This window comes from Adelges cooleyi, unplaced genomic scaffold (genome assembly GCF_023614345.1).
Source record: "Adelges cooleyi isolate 19-005CV unplaced genomic scaffold, UGA_ACOO_1.1 ACOO_flye_CR_arks_rails_tigmint_CR_PRNA_574, whole genome shotgun sequence".
NCBI classification, from domain to species: Eukaryota; Metazoa; Arthropoda; class Insecta; order Hemiptera; family Adelgidae; genus Adelges; species Adelges cooleyi.
In genome coordinates, this window is record NW_026096268.1 from 2,190,103 (window position 1) to 2,208,252 (window position 18,150).

At 34.5% G+C, this 18,150-nt stretch overlaps 1 protein-coding gene across 1 annotated transcript in view; it reads right to left on the reverse strand.

The window, feature by feature from the left end:
• The window catches only part of LOC126843019 (thyrotropin-releasing hormone receptor-like), a 95,430-nt gene that overhangs the window by 12,186 nt on the left and 65,094 nt on the right, over positions 1-18,150 (reverse strand). Inside the window, exon 3 of the mRNA XM_050580313.1 lies at positions 4,248-4,428. Within this exon, the coding sequence (XP_050436270.1) occupies positions 4,248-4,428 (181 nt within the window). The remainder of the gene's footprint in view (positions 1-4,247; positions 4,429-18,150) is intronic.

Sequence of the window (18,150 nt, forward strand, 5' to 3'; positions counted from 1 at the left end):
GGTGGTTTATCGCTGGAAAGAAATTTCTTCTGGAACCTCTGGCAGTCAGTCAAACATATGCTACTCCAATAAATCATTATTTCATTTACTCCGAGCAATAATTAGCACGCGTGCTTCAGCCGTCTTTTGATACAATAAGTTACTAGCTTTAATATACTGTATTCTGTAGTGTACACCCGGCAACAGTGAAGTTATTTTAATTAACCAAGTTAGACGTGTATTAATAATTGTTCGCATTTGATGTCTTTTGAAAATGTGAGTGTATACACATTTAGGTTTTATTAAACGCCTAGGTTAGGTAGAAGTAAAAATAATGATGTACATATACGAGGCAGTTTGGGAGTTAGATAGATTGAGGTGGTTGGGGCTTATCGAATAAATATAGAGTAGGAAAAAATATATATTTTTGGAGTTAGAGGATAACGTGAATAAGGGCATCAAAAAGCAGGTTTTCGTATTTAGACTAATTTAAGATCTTCAAAATTCAAAAGGGTAAAATATGGTAAATCATAAATGAACAATTTCGGTAATTATAATTTATAATTATCTATAGGTCAATATTCAAAATGATAATAATAATTTTTCTTTTGAAATAGGCTATCCGTTGTACGGGTTTACTTTAAATTGTTTATCCTCTAGAAATGTTATCGATTAAAAAAAGTTTTTTTTTCTATCAAAATGTTTATACAACTGCGGCAAAATATCAGATGGTACGGTTTACAAAAAAATTATATTGTTTTTTTAAAATAACCGCCATTGATGCAAAATTGAAGACTGTTATTTAAACGAAACTATTTTATTATAATATATGTCTACACGCTTCCAGACAATATATTATGGTATTTTTTCGCGGCCCACGGTTTGTTTATTCATGAAACCGACCAAAACTTTTCTACTTATTTGGCATGTGAACCGTACACACGGTATATGTGCCTTACCGGATATTGGATTAGTGCGTTTCATCCTCTGCAAATATACGTCATCATAATAAAACACAATGGGAAAGTCACGGGGCTCTTTGAGAAATTACTATTAGGTATTTTTTTTATCGAGACGGCTAGCCCCTAACCCAAAAGTATGTAATGGTGCATCTGTTGACCGGTATATACCTGTATCGAGTCTTCATAGGTTTCTTCGTGCCGTTAATTTTTATGTGTCTTCTACACGACTCACGGCTGAACGAGTTCAGTACCTCGCTTAGCTTAGGTTACACTTAAGTGCACTTGAGCACACTTAATTTTTTTCTGTCTTGTGTGTGTGTATTTACAAAAAAATACTGAAATATCGACGTGAAAAATTCGATTTTGTCGTCTGTAACTTTTTCCATTATTTATCTTTATTTTAGTAAACGATCTGGACCGCAGTGATCCAGACTCTCAATATGTATACTGCTGATGACAGATTTTTAAATTTATATATTATCTTTGTCACGCACGTCTGTAGATCTCCTTGAATGAAACGTTTTTTTTCTTCTATATTACAGCAGTAGTAATGTTATTATCTAGATACGTTTACAACTAGTAAATCTGTGTATATATATATATATTTTGAAGTATCTTATTATTGAGCTTTGGAAATCCTCTGGGTGATATTAACAAAGTATTTCCTTTTTAAACATAAATAAACTCAATAAACGAAAATACCCTGAAGTAAACAATTTAGAATTGCAAAAATGACCGAGCTGGAAAATTGGAAATGAAAAAGGGCAAGAGGTACACAGCAACTCTTAATGTGTGTGTGTGTGTGTGTGTGTGTGAATATCTGAATCTTTCATGAAAACGCTTTTGTTCTTTGATTCAATGGTTTTGAGTAACCAGAGACAAACAAAATTGGTGGTTTAGAAAAATAAAGGAGAGATATAGTTTTTACAGATGGGTAATATTATATTATGTAACATCAAATTAAACTCGATTTAGAAGAGTAAGTAATTTATAGTAATAGGGAATCGATGGTAATGCTATAGACTAACACAACGGTACGTTTACTTGGGAGAAGCTTTGGAAGAAATGATTTTAGAGCTGGATTCCTGGAGAATTTAAACGACTGTTCTTACTGGAAGGACCGCGTTCATAAAAATCAACATTTATGTGGAGACAATTTAGGATCTTTAAATTCAGATACCAAACATTTTTTTATTCGTTTAATTTCCTTAGTCTAATACAGAGCACACGTAGGCGTCTTACAAATATAGTCGTCAACGCCTATTTCTTTAATTTAATGTTATTAAAAAACCAGATTTCGTTTCTAAACTGTGTGTGAAAAGGCAATGAGTAAATCTCATCGATGCTCTATTTCAAAACCTTGGCCGCGATGCGTGGATTTATTTGATGAAAAAGTTTTATGGTTTGTCGAGAAACGATAAAGCTAATAGGGGAAATGAAAATGGATTTGTAAAGTAATCACTGCGCTGGAGTATGTTTTTTTTTTTAAATTATTTTTGTTCAGTGTGTGTTTGTATAGCTATCGTCCGGTGCTCGTTCGATCGCTAGTAATTGAGATTCCGGTTTTTTTTTTAGTCGTTTTGTTCTCATACTTGTGGTATCGGCAACGTTAATTGCCCGCAATAATCGTTTGTATATTTTTCAAAAAAACCATACTACCGCGATTGGTTTTCGCGATATCTCGACGACGTTACTACTGTTTTCTTACCTTTTTTTTTCTTGTCGCCGGTGTATAGAAAAATAGTAAAAGTACACACGGTCGTTCTTCAGTAGTTATACGTTGTCGATAACTATTATTGTCGTCCTAAAGGAATTCGCCCGTTACGGATTTATATATATATATATATATATATATGCATTTGTAGTAGAAAAAAAATAGAAGAGAAAAAAGCCTACAACAACCGAAGAAATACTTGCACGTTTTTTGAACATAAAAAAAAAACTAAACACTCCCATGAAGTCTTAATAAAGTTAATGGAAACCCGTTAAACACAATATATACTTGATGATAATTGTTATACTGCCCGGGCTTGCATTACAAAAATAGGTATTTTTGGAAAATATTTAAAAAAAATCGATTTGTCATCGACCGCCCACGTTTCTCGGCCGAATACAATCCTCGCGGCGTGATTTACCTAATAAAATATAATAAATTATTTTGAAAAATTAAATAATCAACACCTATCGGAAACGCCGGACGTGTTTACACTGGCCGTGCTCACGCCTACCGCGCCGTATGAACGTCCAACGCTGTTGTCTGCACGCTACCGACCGCGTTATTAATAATATATTATTGCTTTTATATTTTAATAGGTACGTCGCACGATGATATTATATTTTATGGCACAGATGAGATCACGATCGCACCCAACGTCGTGGCGTGTGCATGGACTTGGCGTACAGAACAATATCACAACCCACAGACCGATACAAACCGCATTATGCAGTGTGTACCAGCTGTCACCCTGAATGCCCGTGCAAAATAATCACTTACTTACGGCGCGGCTTATATGATACCTTTACCGTTGCAACTGATACACCGATTACTGTATTATAATTGGCGACAGTAGAGAAGTATAGCGGGGGCGTCGACGGTACTAGCCACCCCCCTCCCCCTAGAATTGACCGTATACGTAGGCCATATCGCAGCACCCCCAGCTCTTTCGGTACTCGCATAAATCTCTTCTGTTGTATAGGCAATACACTCATTCTTTGCGTTTGTACCTCTAGTCTCCAGCATGTTTTTGCCGTTGGTTATTTTTTTTTATCCGTCGAGTATTTACTTCTCCAGACTCCACTTCTCTCTCCCTCTCTGGCCCAACGCTGACAGATGTTGTCGCAGACGCGGCCGTGATATATGGCAATGACCGCGGTAGAAACTCAACGTTTTCTATCCGTGCGCGCAAAAAAAAAAAAAACGTTTTATATGTATAAAATATTGCCCGACTTCCGTTTGTGTACTTGACGTGGATAGGGATAGAGCGAGAGAGAAATTGATAAAAAAAAAACGGTTGCATAGACAAACAACATGACCCGCAAAATTCAAACCCTACTAAACGATGGTGACGATGGTTGTAGATATTATATACTGTTTTTCTTTTGCTAAAATAATTGAATAAAAGGTCATAAAAACGATTAATTATTCTTAACCGTAGACGTCCCTCATTATTTTTAACATCTGAAACGTTTTTGGAAACCTAAACGTATTAATAAGACAGCCGTACAACATTTATGACGTTTTTATCAAGTTTTCTGACCTTTCTGCAAAGTTTTGTGTTTTACTATATTGTTAGTTTTTGTAAGTACCTAGTAAACAGCGCGGCCAGTCCCCATGCCAACAGGCAAATGACCATTGCTCTGGTTTTGGTGCACACGTATCCGGCCCTAAGCGGTTCACAAATGGCATAGTACCGTTCAAAGCTGATGGCCAGTATTGTGAGTACAGACGCGTGAGCCACCGTGAGTTCGACGAATGGAACAGCCTTACCTGAAATCAAACAAAAAAAAAACAATTATTATAACCTCATTGATGTCGTGGAATCTTACACGAATTCAAATGATTGTCAATAGAAATTTTATAACAGCCCAAGAACGCCTGTCGTTAACTATAATAAACATGGCACCGATTATCACATCAAATAGGTAGGTATATAAAAATGAAACATTTAATTTAAATCAACAATTATGAATATGAGCTGGTATAGACTAGATTATACAAATAAACATAATATTATGTTGAATATTATTGCTACATTTTAGATTTCTTTTCTCTTTAAAATGTTGGTTTAATTTATAAGTAGAACCCCAATATATTCTAATCTAAAAATACCTGTAGTAGCAAAAAGAGTAACGATCTGATTTACTACGTTCAAATAGTGCACTATTGTTGAACCTTCATCCGAGTGTGCCGTTTTGCATTTAAACCGTCGGCTGTCTCGCGTACAACAACCATAATGACGATAGTGATGTTAATATTGCCTGGTTGGCTGTTTGTATATTCCTAATATTAAGTGCCATCGGTTTTTTATTATTATTTAAGCCTATATTCTTGAAAAAAAAATTCTAGTTTTTATGAAAGCTGTATTAGAAGTTAAATAATAGAATATTATATCCTTCGAAAACAATATTCCTTCGCGAGACTTAGGGAATTAAAGACTAAAAAAAACCGCAGTACTCAAATGCGATTACGATCAACAATGCAATCGTCGGTATATCCGGTAAGTCCAACACTGGACATGTTGTATACTTTACTTGTTTGCTGACAAATAAAAAAAAAACGTACCGGTGTTTAACTTGTGTTCTTTTGTTTTCTTTTTCTTTTGTGTCGTCCGTCGTCGAACGTTTGCTCTAACGGTTTGTTTTTCTTCCGATATATTAAGCACAGCGCACCAGCATAGTATAGTACACACACAAACATTATAGAATATAGAGTTGCGAATAAATTCATTATACACTATACACAATAATATATATATATTTTAAGTATATAAAATGTAAGCGTTGGTTCTACGTCGTGCGACGCCCGAGCGTTGGTCGTGCCAAATAAATTCGTTTCCTATTCAAAAACGCACATACTGTTGCCAATTCAAACGCCGTGTTCAAATATTGGGTACCCAATAAAAAGAAAAATGGTGTCCGACAGCGTCACACGGGTACACACAATGATAATATTATTATAGTCGATATACTCAGTAGAAGTCAACGGCGGTTTCCGTCTGTTTAATTGATAATCGACATACTTAATCATTTTACGTCGAACTTCTGGAACGTTATGTAAAAACGTTGGACTGCTTGACGTTTTTATACACGGGAGAGCAAAATACTGTCGTTTGGGAATAATGTACTCTGTGATTTGAAATCATAGTTTCTATTGTTTCATTAAACAATTGGTCTTCTTAACAAACCGACGATTGTTTTATACTATGTTCAAGTTTCTTAAAAAAAAAGCGCAATAATTTGTTGATATTATCTATTACACGTGAAACGCAAACAAATCCAATCTTCTTACTTGAAATAGAATGAATACGATAACGAACGTTTCGGTCTCTCCCGTTCTTTAGAACATTTTTATGCTAATTTACAATGCATAAGAAATCGCATCGCTTATAGCGTTTGGCGGATGAAGTGTCACCCAGTAATACAACAAAAATATTGAGTGATTAAGCTACAATTTATCATTGGTTAATGTATTGTTTTTATTGATTCTTACAAATATATTTCCAAGTACTTTATTAGGAAAAAAAAATTTTCAAATTGATTTATTTATTTCCGATAACCGGTAAATCGAGATGGTTGAAAATGTTTTGCTAATACAATTAATCATAAAACTTTATGAGTAGGTACTTTTTTCTGGTGTGTACCAAAGGTATATAATATGGATAATAAATCTCTCTATTAATCTTACTTGGTAAAATGACAAAAAAAATAATATTTACGGTAAAAATGACGTGAACAAAGTTATCTTAACTTGCTAAGAATAAAAAAAAACACCATGCAAAATAAACAATTTTAATAGGCAGTAAATCGTAAACGACAAGCCCACGTGTTGTTGTCGTTATTACACTTGAACCGCATAAGGTTGGGCAAATATAAAGTGAACAATAATCGGGTTAGTATGAAACCAAAATGTAATCATCCAAAAGTATTTCCAAACTATTCCAATAATTACATTAGTCGTTAATACGTCATTCAAGTGACCGTTTGAACTATGGTCCGGCTGTTCTGCCGATTTACACAAAATAATAAAATGTATATTTTATAACCATTAGGACTACACGTATAAACATAGCGTAGGTCAGACGTCTGGGCGTTTCACCATAAGTCTGTACTCGATTTTGGCATTGTCTGGCGCTCCAGCACGGTATCGGTTGCATCCCAAATTTTCAAAATATATTATCAATTACTTTAATGGTGATCGCATCTACGCTGCGCGCCGTTTGCGAATGAAAACTTATTTCGATTCGACAGCGTGTGTAGGTCCTGCGATTATGTAATATACCGGCTAAACACAATATATTCCGCCTGTGTATAAAGCCGTACGCGTCAGTCCGGTGTATACCCAACTGATATATTATTATTTGCCCGAATCGCACGGGAAAAGAGAAAAATAATGCCGTAGAGTCAACGTGCGCTATCGACAATAAGAAATCTGTCGGAGAGTTAAATACAAAAAACCTAGCTTGACCTTGCGGTTTACGCATAGTACCCTGTAGCTAAATTCATAAGTTGACAAAATCGTGACCGAGAGCCTATGACGCGAAATCGTGACACGAAATGCCACGCAAATATTAGAACGACCCCTCAGCGGTAAATAATATCCATGTTAAAAAAAATGAGTTTTTTCAACGATGATATAAATAATGTTAAACAAAATATAAAAAGAGATGTAAACAAACGACTTTGTCTCTGGCGCGTCAATCGACCAAGACGTGGATATTCCTGGGCTATATTATACAAGCGACGATTGGACCTGGTGTGTGTCCTGCACGTTCCTTATTGTCGACACGGCCTAAGCGTTAATATTAGCCGCCGTCACGGGCGCCAAACCGTGTGATGGCCGCTCGACGACGGCCGTTTAACTTTGGCCAGAATCGTTTTTTTGTCTCGACAAAATCATCCGGAAAACAATCGTGAAACGAGCACACAGTCTTGGACCCGTTCCAAACGGTAACGAAACGAAATATATTATATTATTTCTACTATTAGTATGATTGTTGTTATTATCTCTGTTGAAACGCGGCGCAATCTGAAAAAAAATTATCTTCTGTACAGGCCAGAGCCCACTCTATAGGTACCTACTAGGTCTTAGTTGTTGTTTCGAGTTAAAAAGTATTCTACTATTACTATTGTAATAGTATTGTCTTCAAAGATATATTGTACGCGACGTGCGGAGAAGACGATGGTGGTCGTCGCCGAAAGAAGAAACACTACCATAATAATAACATAGGTAACGATAATAATATAACGGCTAATCGCGTTAAAGTACTATGAACGAGAAACAGAGATAGAGAGATGGTTAATAGTGACGGAGATGAAGATGGAGGTTTACGATTGCGCCCCGTTCGGAATCGTTAGGCCATTTTCGGAGGACGACATATAGAAGAACAGCTATAGAACATAATATTCGATTGTCGAAATGGAAAACAACTACATAAGTCAAAACCAGTTTTTTAATTTACTGCAGCCGACCAATTAATTTATTAGCGAACATTACGGGTTTTACTTTTCGGCGGTCCGTACCTACGTTATCCGTCATAGTCACACGGCCGCCTGTAGAACGTGTACAAATCGCCCGGTCCGATATTAGTAGCAGCGGCGGCGGCGCTGTTAAATTATCTATAATATACAGTCGTTTATAAGGATTATATAGCAGCAACAGCAGCAGCAGCAGCTAGTATACGCACTGCCGCTGCCACCACGGTCGCCGTGTCATTACCGCCGAAACCAGCAGGCAAATTCGGTCTACCGACCACAAAAACCGCGTCACATCAACCACCACCGTATAACAGCTCCTATACTCGTTTAGCGAACACCCGAGACCCCAACGATTAATGGTCTATGAGTACGCATTATTATGTAATTAATAATTATTATCATCGCCGCGATGAACATGCACGTACGTACGATAATTAGTGTTTGGGGTACAACGTGATCGCACTTTTTATAGTAAAAACGCAGAGTTGACAAAAAAAATATCCCTGAGTCTAATTTAACCCAACTCGGCGGGGCTGTTAATTTGTTTAGCCCCGACAAATATTTGGCATTTAAACGAAAATATGTGATTTATGGAAAAAGACCTCGACATTTTTATAAGCACGACATCATTTTTTTTTTGTCAACAAGGTTAAAATTGATTTTTAACGTTTATCTATTGTTGAGAAGTGTTAAATGCTACTAATAAAAGGCCAAATTGTATAATAAATTATTAGTTATATCAGTGCTTGTGTTGTTTGATATCTCAAGTTATGACTTACAAAAGTCAAGACCAGGCAAATATTTAAAAAAAACTCAAAATAATATGGAGTTATAAAACTTGGAATGTAAACACAGTGCATGGAACGTTACTGACTAAAATACTTTTAATAATTCACTAAATTACTTTCTTTCTCGTCTCCTCGTTTACCTGCTATTTACTGTAAAATTGAAAATATGGAAATGCTAACCGAAAATATGAAAATTATAATCAGTACACTAATATTATTTAAATTTTACTCTCTTAGGTTTTTTTTTTTATATAGTTATGTCATCGTTTCATTTACTTACGCCTCCATGAAAAATTAAACTTTAAAACTAACCACTTTAAATTAAAAATTAACCACTGATTAAAAAAATAGCAATAATTAGAGCTGAAATATCTGCTTACAACTTTGAGAAAGATAAAAATAAATCATCAACCCGATCACATCTATTTATAAATATGCAATCGTGTCTTAATGCTAACGCGGCGTATACAGCTATTGCCCACCGAGCCTGAAGTTAATAATAATTAATAAGACAATTATGTATATATTATAAACAATAAACGGCGGTAATATCAACTCGGTAGCTGCGTGTTATCGGTTGTAGACAAGTAATGTGACATGAAAATTGCATTGCAGCGGGACGGACGATACTAATACAAAACGGAGGCCGTCGAACGATTTTTCATCCAGTATAATATGTTATACTTATACATATATTACAATAGTTATTAACGGCTGCCGGCGAGATGAATTAAATTCTTTGGGAGGAAAATCGTACGCTCGAGTACACAACTGTGAGATTACAATATTATAATGGCGTGCACGACATATGTAAAAGTCAACGTATCCAATAAGCTACTTTGTCCCGCAATATAGCGTGCGAACGTACAATATCGATGCGAACGCAAGCATATACTGTGTACACACTAAGACATCCGAGTCTTGGATAAAAGGTCTGCTAAGTTGAATACACAAACACTCGCATGAAAGCGGGTAATGTGCCAAATAAAATTATTAACGATCAACGATACGCGTTTGAGTTATAAGAACGTCACATCGTTTCCTTCACGAACGCACAAACGGCCGCGGTACAAACGCGTTCGAGCATTGGCATAATAATTTATCCCGGTTAATTTACAGCCGGATTCACGGTCACGTTTATTGCAGTGCGGAGTCAAACTTAAAATGATATTATAATTATGTTTGTTTTCATATTTAGCGTTACGTCCCCGACGCGCGTACACGCGGCAGCCGCGGTATAAGTACCTCAACTTGTGTACAATATGTGTATAATATAATATAGTAAATAGGTGGGTATCGTTTGTATTATATAAAACAATATTGTGTACGACAAGGGTAAAATGACAAGTATGTATACGGTAAACACACGACTAAATTATCGCACGCAAAGCTGTTGTTTGTCCAAAAAGCCGTCGTATACACTTTGCACAAATGAGCGGATCGCAAAATGTGTGCACAGCCGGAAGACGCGGTGGTGGGCGTCGCAGAAGTTGATTAAAATGAGCCTGATCCAATAACGGCCATACATTGATTAGGTGCGACGCTTGTTATTAATAATATTGTTATATTATGCTATGAGAGTTCTTGCGAAAGTTAGTTTTAGCGAACTTTGCAAACTGTTGCCCGTGTTTTATTAATTTGTTATGATCTATAAAGATTAAAATCTACATAAATATTCGCGTCAAGTACCTCTAATAATAATACAAGGTCGTAATAAAATACAACAATGTTATAGATAAACCTTTTACGTCGTCCTGAACACTATGAAAAGTTTCGCCAAATCTAGCTCTTTAACCATCGAAAAATGTTAACTTGTTATTTTCCATGTTTATTTCAAATAAAAACCCTTCATTCATTTTATAATATATATCATTTTTTTCTTATTCTGTTTAACTAAATATCAATAAAATGTCAGGTCGGATTGTCATTTACCAATCTAGAATGGCGTTGTCGGGATGGTGCTGAGCTTTTTGATGTAAGAGTACCGATGCAATTCCCTTCGGGTCGGATCATAGTGGATGAACGTCAGCACCAGTAAAAGCATAATGGCGTCGGAGAACGTATAGGAATTTAAGCGGATTACTAATACATATTATGTGCACAAAGCCGTGTGGATATGTGTACCTTTGACTATTTTGACTGAATGGCGTTGTAGGCAAACCAATAAACTCTTCGTAATGTTTAAATTTTACTTTTAGCATATGAAATTTTTGTTTTTACTTGGTTGCTTGGTTTGGAATGGTGTAATATAGATAACGGTTTTAAGTTTTTAAGGGTATGGATAATTTAGTGAGTCAGAGAGAACCAACATTAACAGTTGAAGATTATGAAAACAAAAAAAATGGATATCCTAATTTTAAAGATCAATAATTAGCTAATAAAAATATGTATTTGTTCGTTACACACATAATGACTGCATATATAGTACTACGACACACGACACCTTGTATAGTGTGATGTGTGTATACATTTTATATTTTAATACTAAAAGAAATTGTTTTATTTGTATTGACGAGTGCAATAAATTAATAATAACTTTATTTATGGAAACAATAAAACCGAATAAGAATTTTAGAGCAACATTTTATTATTGAGGATACTACGTTGTATTTTTTCTCTTGAACGACTAGCGATAAAAAATTTTATTTTTGTGGACTTTTTACAATAAAATAAGAAGGAAAAAAATATTGAAACAAACTTCTCCCCGGAGTACTTCTGATAAGTAAATAAGGAAATATATATTATTTAAGGGAAGAGCCCGGTCATATTATCGTCTAAACTGGATGCATCGTTATATTCCACCCGCCCACGTGTACTGTAAATTTACAAGGATGACCAAAAAGCTTCGTATCCTCCTTATCTTGCCTACCAAAAGCTTCTCGACTTTCGTTTTATTTTCATTCCACATCATTTACACATGCATTGGTTAACCGACCTTTTTGTCGGTATATTATTATACACAACGTATCGTATAGAGCGTCATATTAAGGATTTAACTTTTGACCGTAATAGTATTTTAAAAAAAAATGTATACTCAAATAAATAAACCATGTATTTATCGTTTTATATTATTATAATATTATAAGTTGGTCTATGTTTGTCTGTGGTAAGTTTTTATTTCAGTTCACGTTGTTTGGTATCTTATTAAGTAAATTGTAATATAAATCAATAAATTAACGAAAGACACTGATCACGAGTCAAGAGTTCTTTACTTTGTATATTATTAAATTCGTGCATCTGAATGTCATAATATTTAAAATGTTGTAGAAGCGCATACAAAATATAAGCGTAAATTGAAAGATTTTCTGCGCAAAGGAGAGAGTTACATTCTCGGTAAGTTTGGAATTATACACCCCGCTATCTCGTGTTAAAAAATTTAGTGAAAATACTATCCTCATATATTTCTACATTTTGCAGGTTTCCGAATTTTTTAACGTTTTTTTATGTTTTTCCGAAACTTGAAAATGTGGAGCTACCTCCTTTTTGCAGCGCGCCCTCCGATTCTCTCTTTAACATCTTAATTTGATTTTATTGGCTAATTCATTAACATTTTTATTCTATAAAACAAAGAAAATACACTTCTCGGCAGATTCTGACTGTGCCCCGTTTCGAATCCGGGTCAAATTATGTTTGCATAAAAAATATGCTATAATGAGTTATTTGGAAAAAGCGCAAGAATTTGTGAAAAATAATTTCGCACTAATGAATGATGCATTCTTTTTTTTTCTATTTTAAATTTATTTCGTGGAATCAAGTCGAAGAAATACACAACCGTCCATTGTATTAAATAACTTAAAATGGAATACTTCAACCTGGAAATGTGTCATCCACGATTAATGTAAATGTATTTTTATCATCTGAATCATGGTCTAGTGTACAAAACGTTCATTTTGAGAAGTTGACGTGTCCTAAAACTATATACTCGCCGTAGTGGAAGGTTTAGTTAATGGGAATCATGATATTTTTGTCAAAATCTAGTTGGCATTAACAAATTGTATGTAATCAGATATTTATACAATTCTGTAGAATGGATTTACTCATGATGATCGTTTTAAGTATAAACAACCGATAATATTATGCGTCTTTTTAAGCAAACCTTAAAGTTAATTTTACTCGAGTATTTTTTACTAAGTTATAAACGGCTACTGATTTCTTACTGGTAGAAAAAAAAATGCATAATTTAAATAAATTTAAAGATTGAAAAAAAAAATGTTTATGTAAATAAATATTATATAAATATTTTATTAAACCATATAATCAATATGACATTGCGTACCATAGGATAACGGTCAAAGTGGAATTCCAATAACAAGCGTATTTGTTAGAGATACTATGTTAAGCTAAACGGAAATCCAAATTTAATAACACCGAATTTCAAGGTTAGAGAGTAGGAGTAAAGTGACGTTTTTAACGAGACACCATAGCGACTTGTGTGTTGGCCTGTGGGATTTCATTAAAGAGTGTATATTTTGTCGTTGCAATTGCCTTGAATGATCGAGTTTGGAAAAAAACAAAATTGATAATAAAATCCAAATTGTATACTGATTATATTAAATTTGATCAAATCGACTGGTATTTTCTTGTTTGGCGACTTCTACAACCTTTATAGTACCTACTGTAATACACCGACCGTCGTCGTTTAATTGTCAACTATCTCTAACATATTTTCTATGTTTTTTTTCACACATTTCTTTCCCATCGCCTTAACTGCTATATTATTTTATCGGATTTCGTATAACAGCTACCACAGTGCTTATCTCACGTCTACCGTGTACTATCATAATGGGGTAAAGGGATAGTTTTAAATGCAAAATAATTATCTACATTAATGCGGTAATAACTGTCCCAACAAGGGGAGGTGCGCTGTTCATCTGTCCAATAACCTAAGTGTTGAACACCCAACCGTTTTTTTGTGGCGAATTTTCAGGCCAGCGTATAACTGTAGTAAAAATTATGGATAAGCGCGATGAAAAGCCTAAAAAAAAGTATATAACGATAATAATACAAGCTCGAAACTAATTTATAATTTTAACGGGTCGTTAATCGCGGTTAATCGTGTAGAAGACAACGCGTTGACAAAAACCGAACGAACGCTATTATTGTTTGGAGTGTTATTTTTAAAAATACTTACACCGAAATTACAGTCATTCTTTCGGGTGTCTAGAATACAAAAAGAAAAAAGGATTTAACAAACACGGATTTACGGATGAATTCTTAGTGAAACGTTTGAAGTCTATCTTGATGGCGCGGCGGTGACTGTGTCCTCTACACTCATTCACAAACAATATTATATTGGTCCAAAATTCGGACGAATGGCGCGTCCGGAGGTGACAAAAAACCACTACATATATATATATTGCTACCATTTATATTATCACGCTTGAAAATGCCAACAAAATTATTTCCATTAAAATTGTTTGTAACAAACATTTTCACTTTTTCGCTTGTTGCAGAAAACATTTTAGTCACTATACATACTTTTCAAGTAGATGGTACGGTATTAAAAATTACAGCGCATTCCTTTCCATTTTCCAGACAACTTTCCGAATGTCACTGCTATTTTCTTTCTGCAACCTAAGACCTGGCTCGGTATTTTGATATTGTGTTTAAAACGATATTAAAAGTGGACGAAATAGTCGGCTATCAAATTGTTAATTATTAACGGTGTTTGTTTTAGTTCATTTTTGAAGAAGTTTAGTTTAAGGACTTACTCAATTGCCCCGCCTACGCGTATAGGTGTTTTATGTTGTTAAAATATTAGCAGTTCGACGTGCTGAATAATTAAAAATTGGCAAATTGTAATAACAAAATATAATTTACTATGTTTACATGGACGGATAAAAATAACATTTTATAAGTGCATTCGATCAAATTCATTTTTTTTTTGCGGAATGCGAAGCGTCCAATTGGGATAATTTTCTCGAGACAACGGGATAATATAATCTTCTATGTATAAAAAAATGGGACAATTATGTTATTCAAACGTATGACCAACAAATAAAAATAAAAGCGAAAAATGTGTATAAGAAATAAAAAATAAAACTATGTCGTCGTACGCGAAATATTAGGGTAACGACACCAGTGATTAGTCCTACCCCAATTTTTTACAATATAGTTTTTTTTTATCTGATAGAATATAGAATTCGGTTTTACATCAGATAAAAGATATTTTATACCTTCAAGATAATTTTTTAAAGAAAATTCATTAATAAAATTTTTTTTTTAATCTGATATAAAAAAACACTGCATTACCAAAGACTGGATTTCAGTGACAATCACCGGTGCCGTCACCCTTGTGGCAATAATATATGTAGTAAAAATAGTTTGAATTTGGCACTTAAGTGTAAACGAGTTTCTTAACTCGTTGAAACAACGAATTCATTGGCAATTAATTGGTTTATTATACTTAGTAACGCCAAAACTGGGGTCCGGGGTTCGTTGCAACTAGAATGGCTAATTTTTTTACGATTGTTTCTGATGTATTTTAAACTATTCGATTTTAATTTTATTAATTGCCCGCGTTGTAAAAGCGGGTCGACAGGTACGATGAGTTAACGTGTTCATATATTTGTACTATGACGAATGTCGGATGTACGGTAGCGACGAGAAACGATTGCGTTTGTAAGTATATCTTCAAGACGTACGCGTTGTATATTAATAATATCCATAATCCATATTAATCGCGTCACGGTAATAACTTACCATCTCGTTATCCAAGCAAGTGCAAATAAATGACACGAGTACATAAAAACATCAACTGCTCGTTATTCAACGGTCTGCATTTGCGACAACCTAATTAGTTTAATCCGTACTTACTATATTATATTATAGATATTATAAGCGTTGCTCGCTGTACTGACTGCTTGAGTATACGACTAAAATGTGTATTTTCTCCAATAATATTAATTTAAAGACTCGCAGCGAAAGACGTCATACACCATCGGGACACAATTAATAACATCTCGGGTAAAAAGCATAAATAATAACGATATCTTGTGTTGCAAAATATTATGTACATTAAGTGAAACTTTCTTGTAGTCGAGACCGAATCATATAAGCATAACGATATTGCATTCATATTTAATCAAAGCATCGTCAGAGAAAACGATAAATACGACAATCATTTGTCTCGGTATCGTTTTTGTTTTATTTTTGAAATTTCTTTTGTCTATTGTCTGAGTTGTCGCCCAATAAAGCCTCCGTTTTGTGGAGCGCGGTCCGTACACAAAGTTTATATTGTTCGTGTTGACGCTGTACAAGCCCATGTATTCCGCGTAACACGATAAAGTAAAATACAGCCCATATTTGAATAAATAATTTGGTTAGAATAAACAGATGATTTAATACATTATGTTAAGACTAAATATTTTAGCATTGTTTATCGTATAAATAATTTGAATTGACTGTAGATAAGTCTTGAACGTAATTTTTTCCAAAAACTCAGCCACATCAGTATTGTACAGTATACTTTTATACCGATAAATACTTGCAACGTTTAAATTACATTTCATTAATCAAAAGCTCATTGAACGGTGTATGGGCTTATACACGAAACGGAATATGTAAACAATTATAAGGCAAAATAGCTTGATGCCATTAGAAAACTCGTCCAAACAAAACCTTTAGAAGCCGCAGTCTGGTATTTGGTATTGATAATAATATTTTCAACCTATTGATTAAGTATTTAGATTGCAGGTGTGAAATGAATGCGTATCATAACCGATCTGTACTAAGACCTATATCATATTATTACGTCACAAATTGATTTATACAGAATAGGTATTAATATTAATAGTATTTTTTATTACTGCTGTGAGCTATAGCCTACAACGTAAAAAACCTTATTAAAATTAAACTTGAGACTTGTTAAAAAAACATGGGTTAAAAAAAAAATGTTAGTACAGTGTTACACAGTTGAAAATGTGTTAGGCCGGTCTTAGAAACTGTAGCACTTATTTAAATCGTTCACGATGCGCGTGCAGTTAATTACATTATGCCGGTAGAATGTAAAAATGATTTCTAAAAAAACTTAATTAATAATAGGCATTGAAAAAATCATCCACGTCTACCACGTCGGCCAGGTGAATTAATGTTACAAAGCGATTACTCATAGTATAAAATTCTCGTGTTTTTAGAGAAAACTACACGATTATTTTTCGCCTGGACCATCTTGAACACCCGGTCGTGATTTAAATAATAATAATAATTATTATTATTATATTATTACTATAGGCGTTCGAAACTCGGATAAAAATTACTATTCGTGTAGATATTATATTCATTTAAATCATTTTATTATTTTAATAAAATGTAAGTAATGAAGAAAAAAAACTGTTGTGGAAGTCGCCGATGGCTTTTCACCTTGCGCGCACGTGCTCGTCCGTGTTGTGTTCACAACTACCGTTGGAGCTGAGTGGCCAACCAGATATAAAAAAACACAAATAACACATTATAATAGCATATTATGCACTCACAGAGCTGGCCGGTGCACGCATATTATAATCGTTTATACTGCGAGGCGACGGTGGCGGTCACGAACTCCACAACACTGCGGGTCTCCGGTTGATATACGGCACACAATGCCGGGTAATTTGGCCGGTGCTTCTTTTGAAACAAACATTTTATTTTTCACTCAGAGAGGCGGGCAAAACTATAGTGTAATATTATTATAAATAAAGACACCCGGCCTAGGAGAAGGGTAGAGCGCCGATCGTTATTACAGCTCAGAGGAAAACTACCGCTGTTGGCCATGTGCGTCTATATCGTCACTCGACCTTCAATTATATTCAAAACCGTACAGGGTTCTCTTCCTATAAGGTCCATCCAAATAATAAGTATATATATATATTTTGTACGCCTACAACTATTTTTGAATTTGTGCGGTTCCACAGCTTTTTAAAAAGTAAAAAAAAAAATCGCTTAGAAGCTAAACTGCATTTATTCCAACAGTTTTTTTGGGGGGCTTTTAGAGTATTAGAGAAAATTAAAAATATACTTCTATCCATCTCCTAGTCGTTTCCTCAATGTCTCTTGGTAAACTGTATGTTCTCAATTCAAGCAACGGTCCTATCCTTGGTAAATGATCTACGGTTCACAGTGGGTACGGAATTCCTCGTGCAGATTGCACAGCGTAATTACATGTCGGAGAAGACTGCCTAGTGAGATAACTATGTGGAATGCACAGATCAGGTACTTTACGGTTCTGCGAAAAATATCGCCATTTTGAT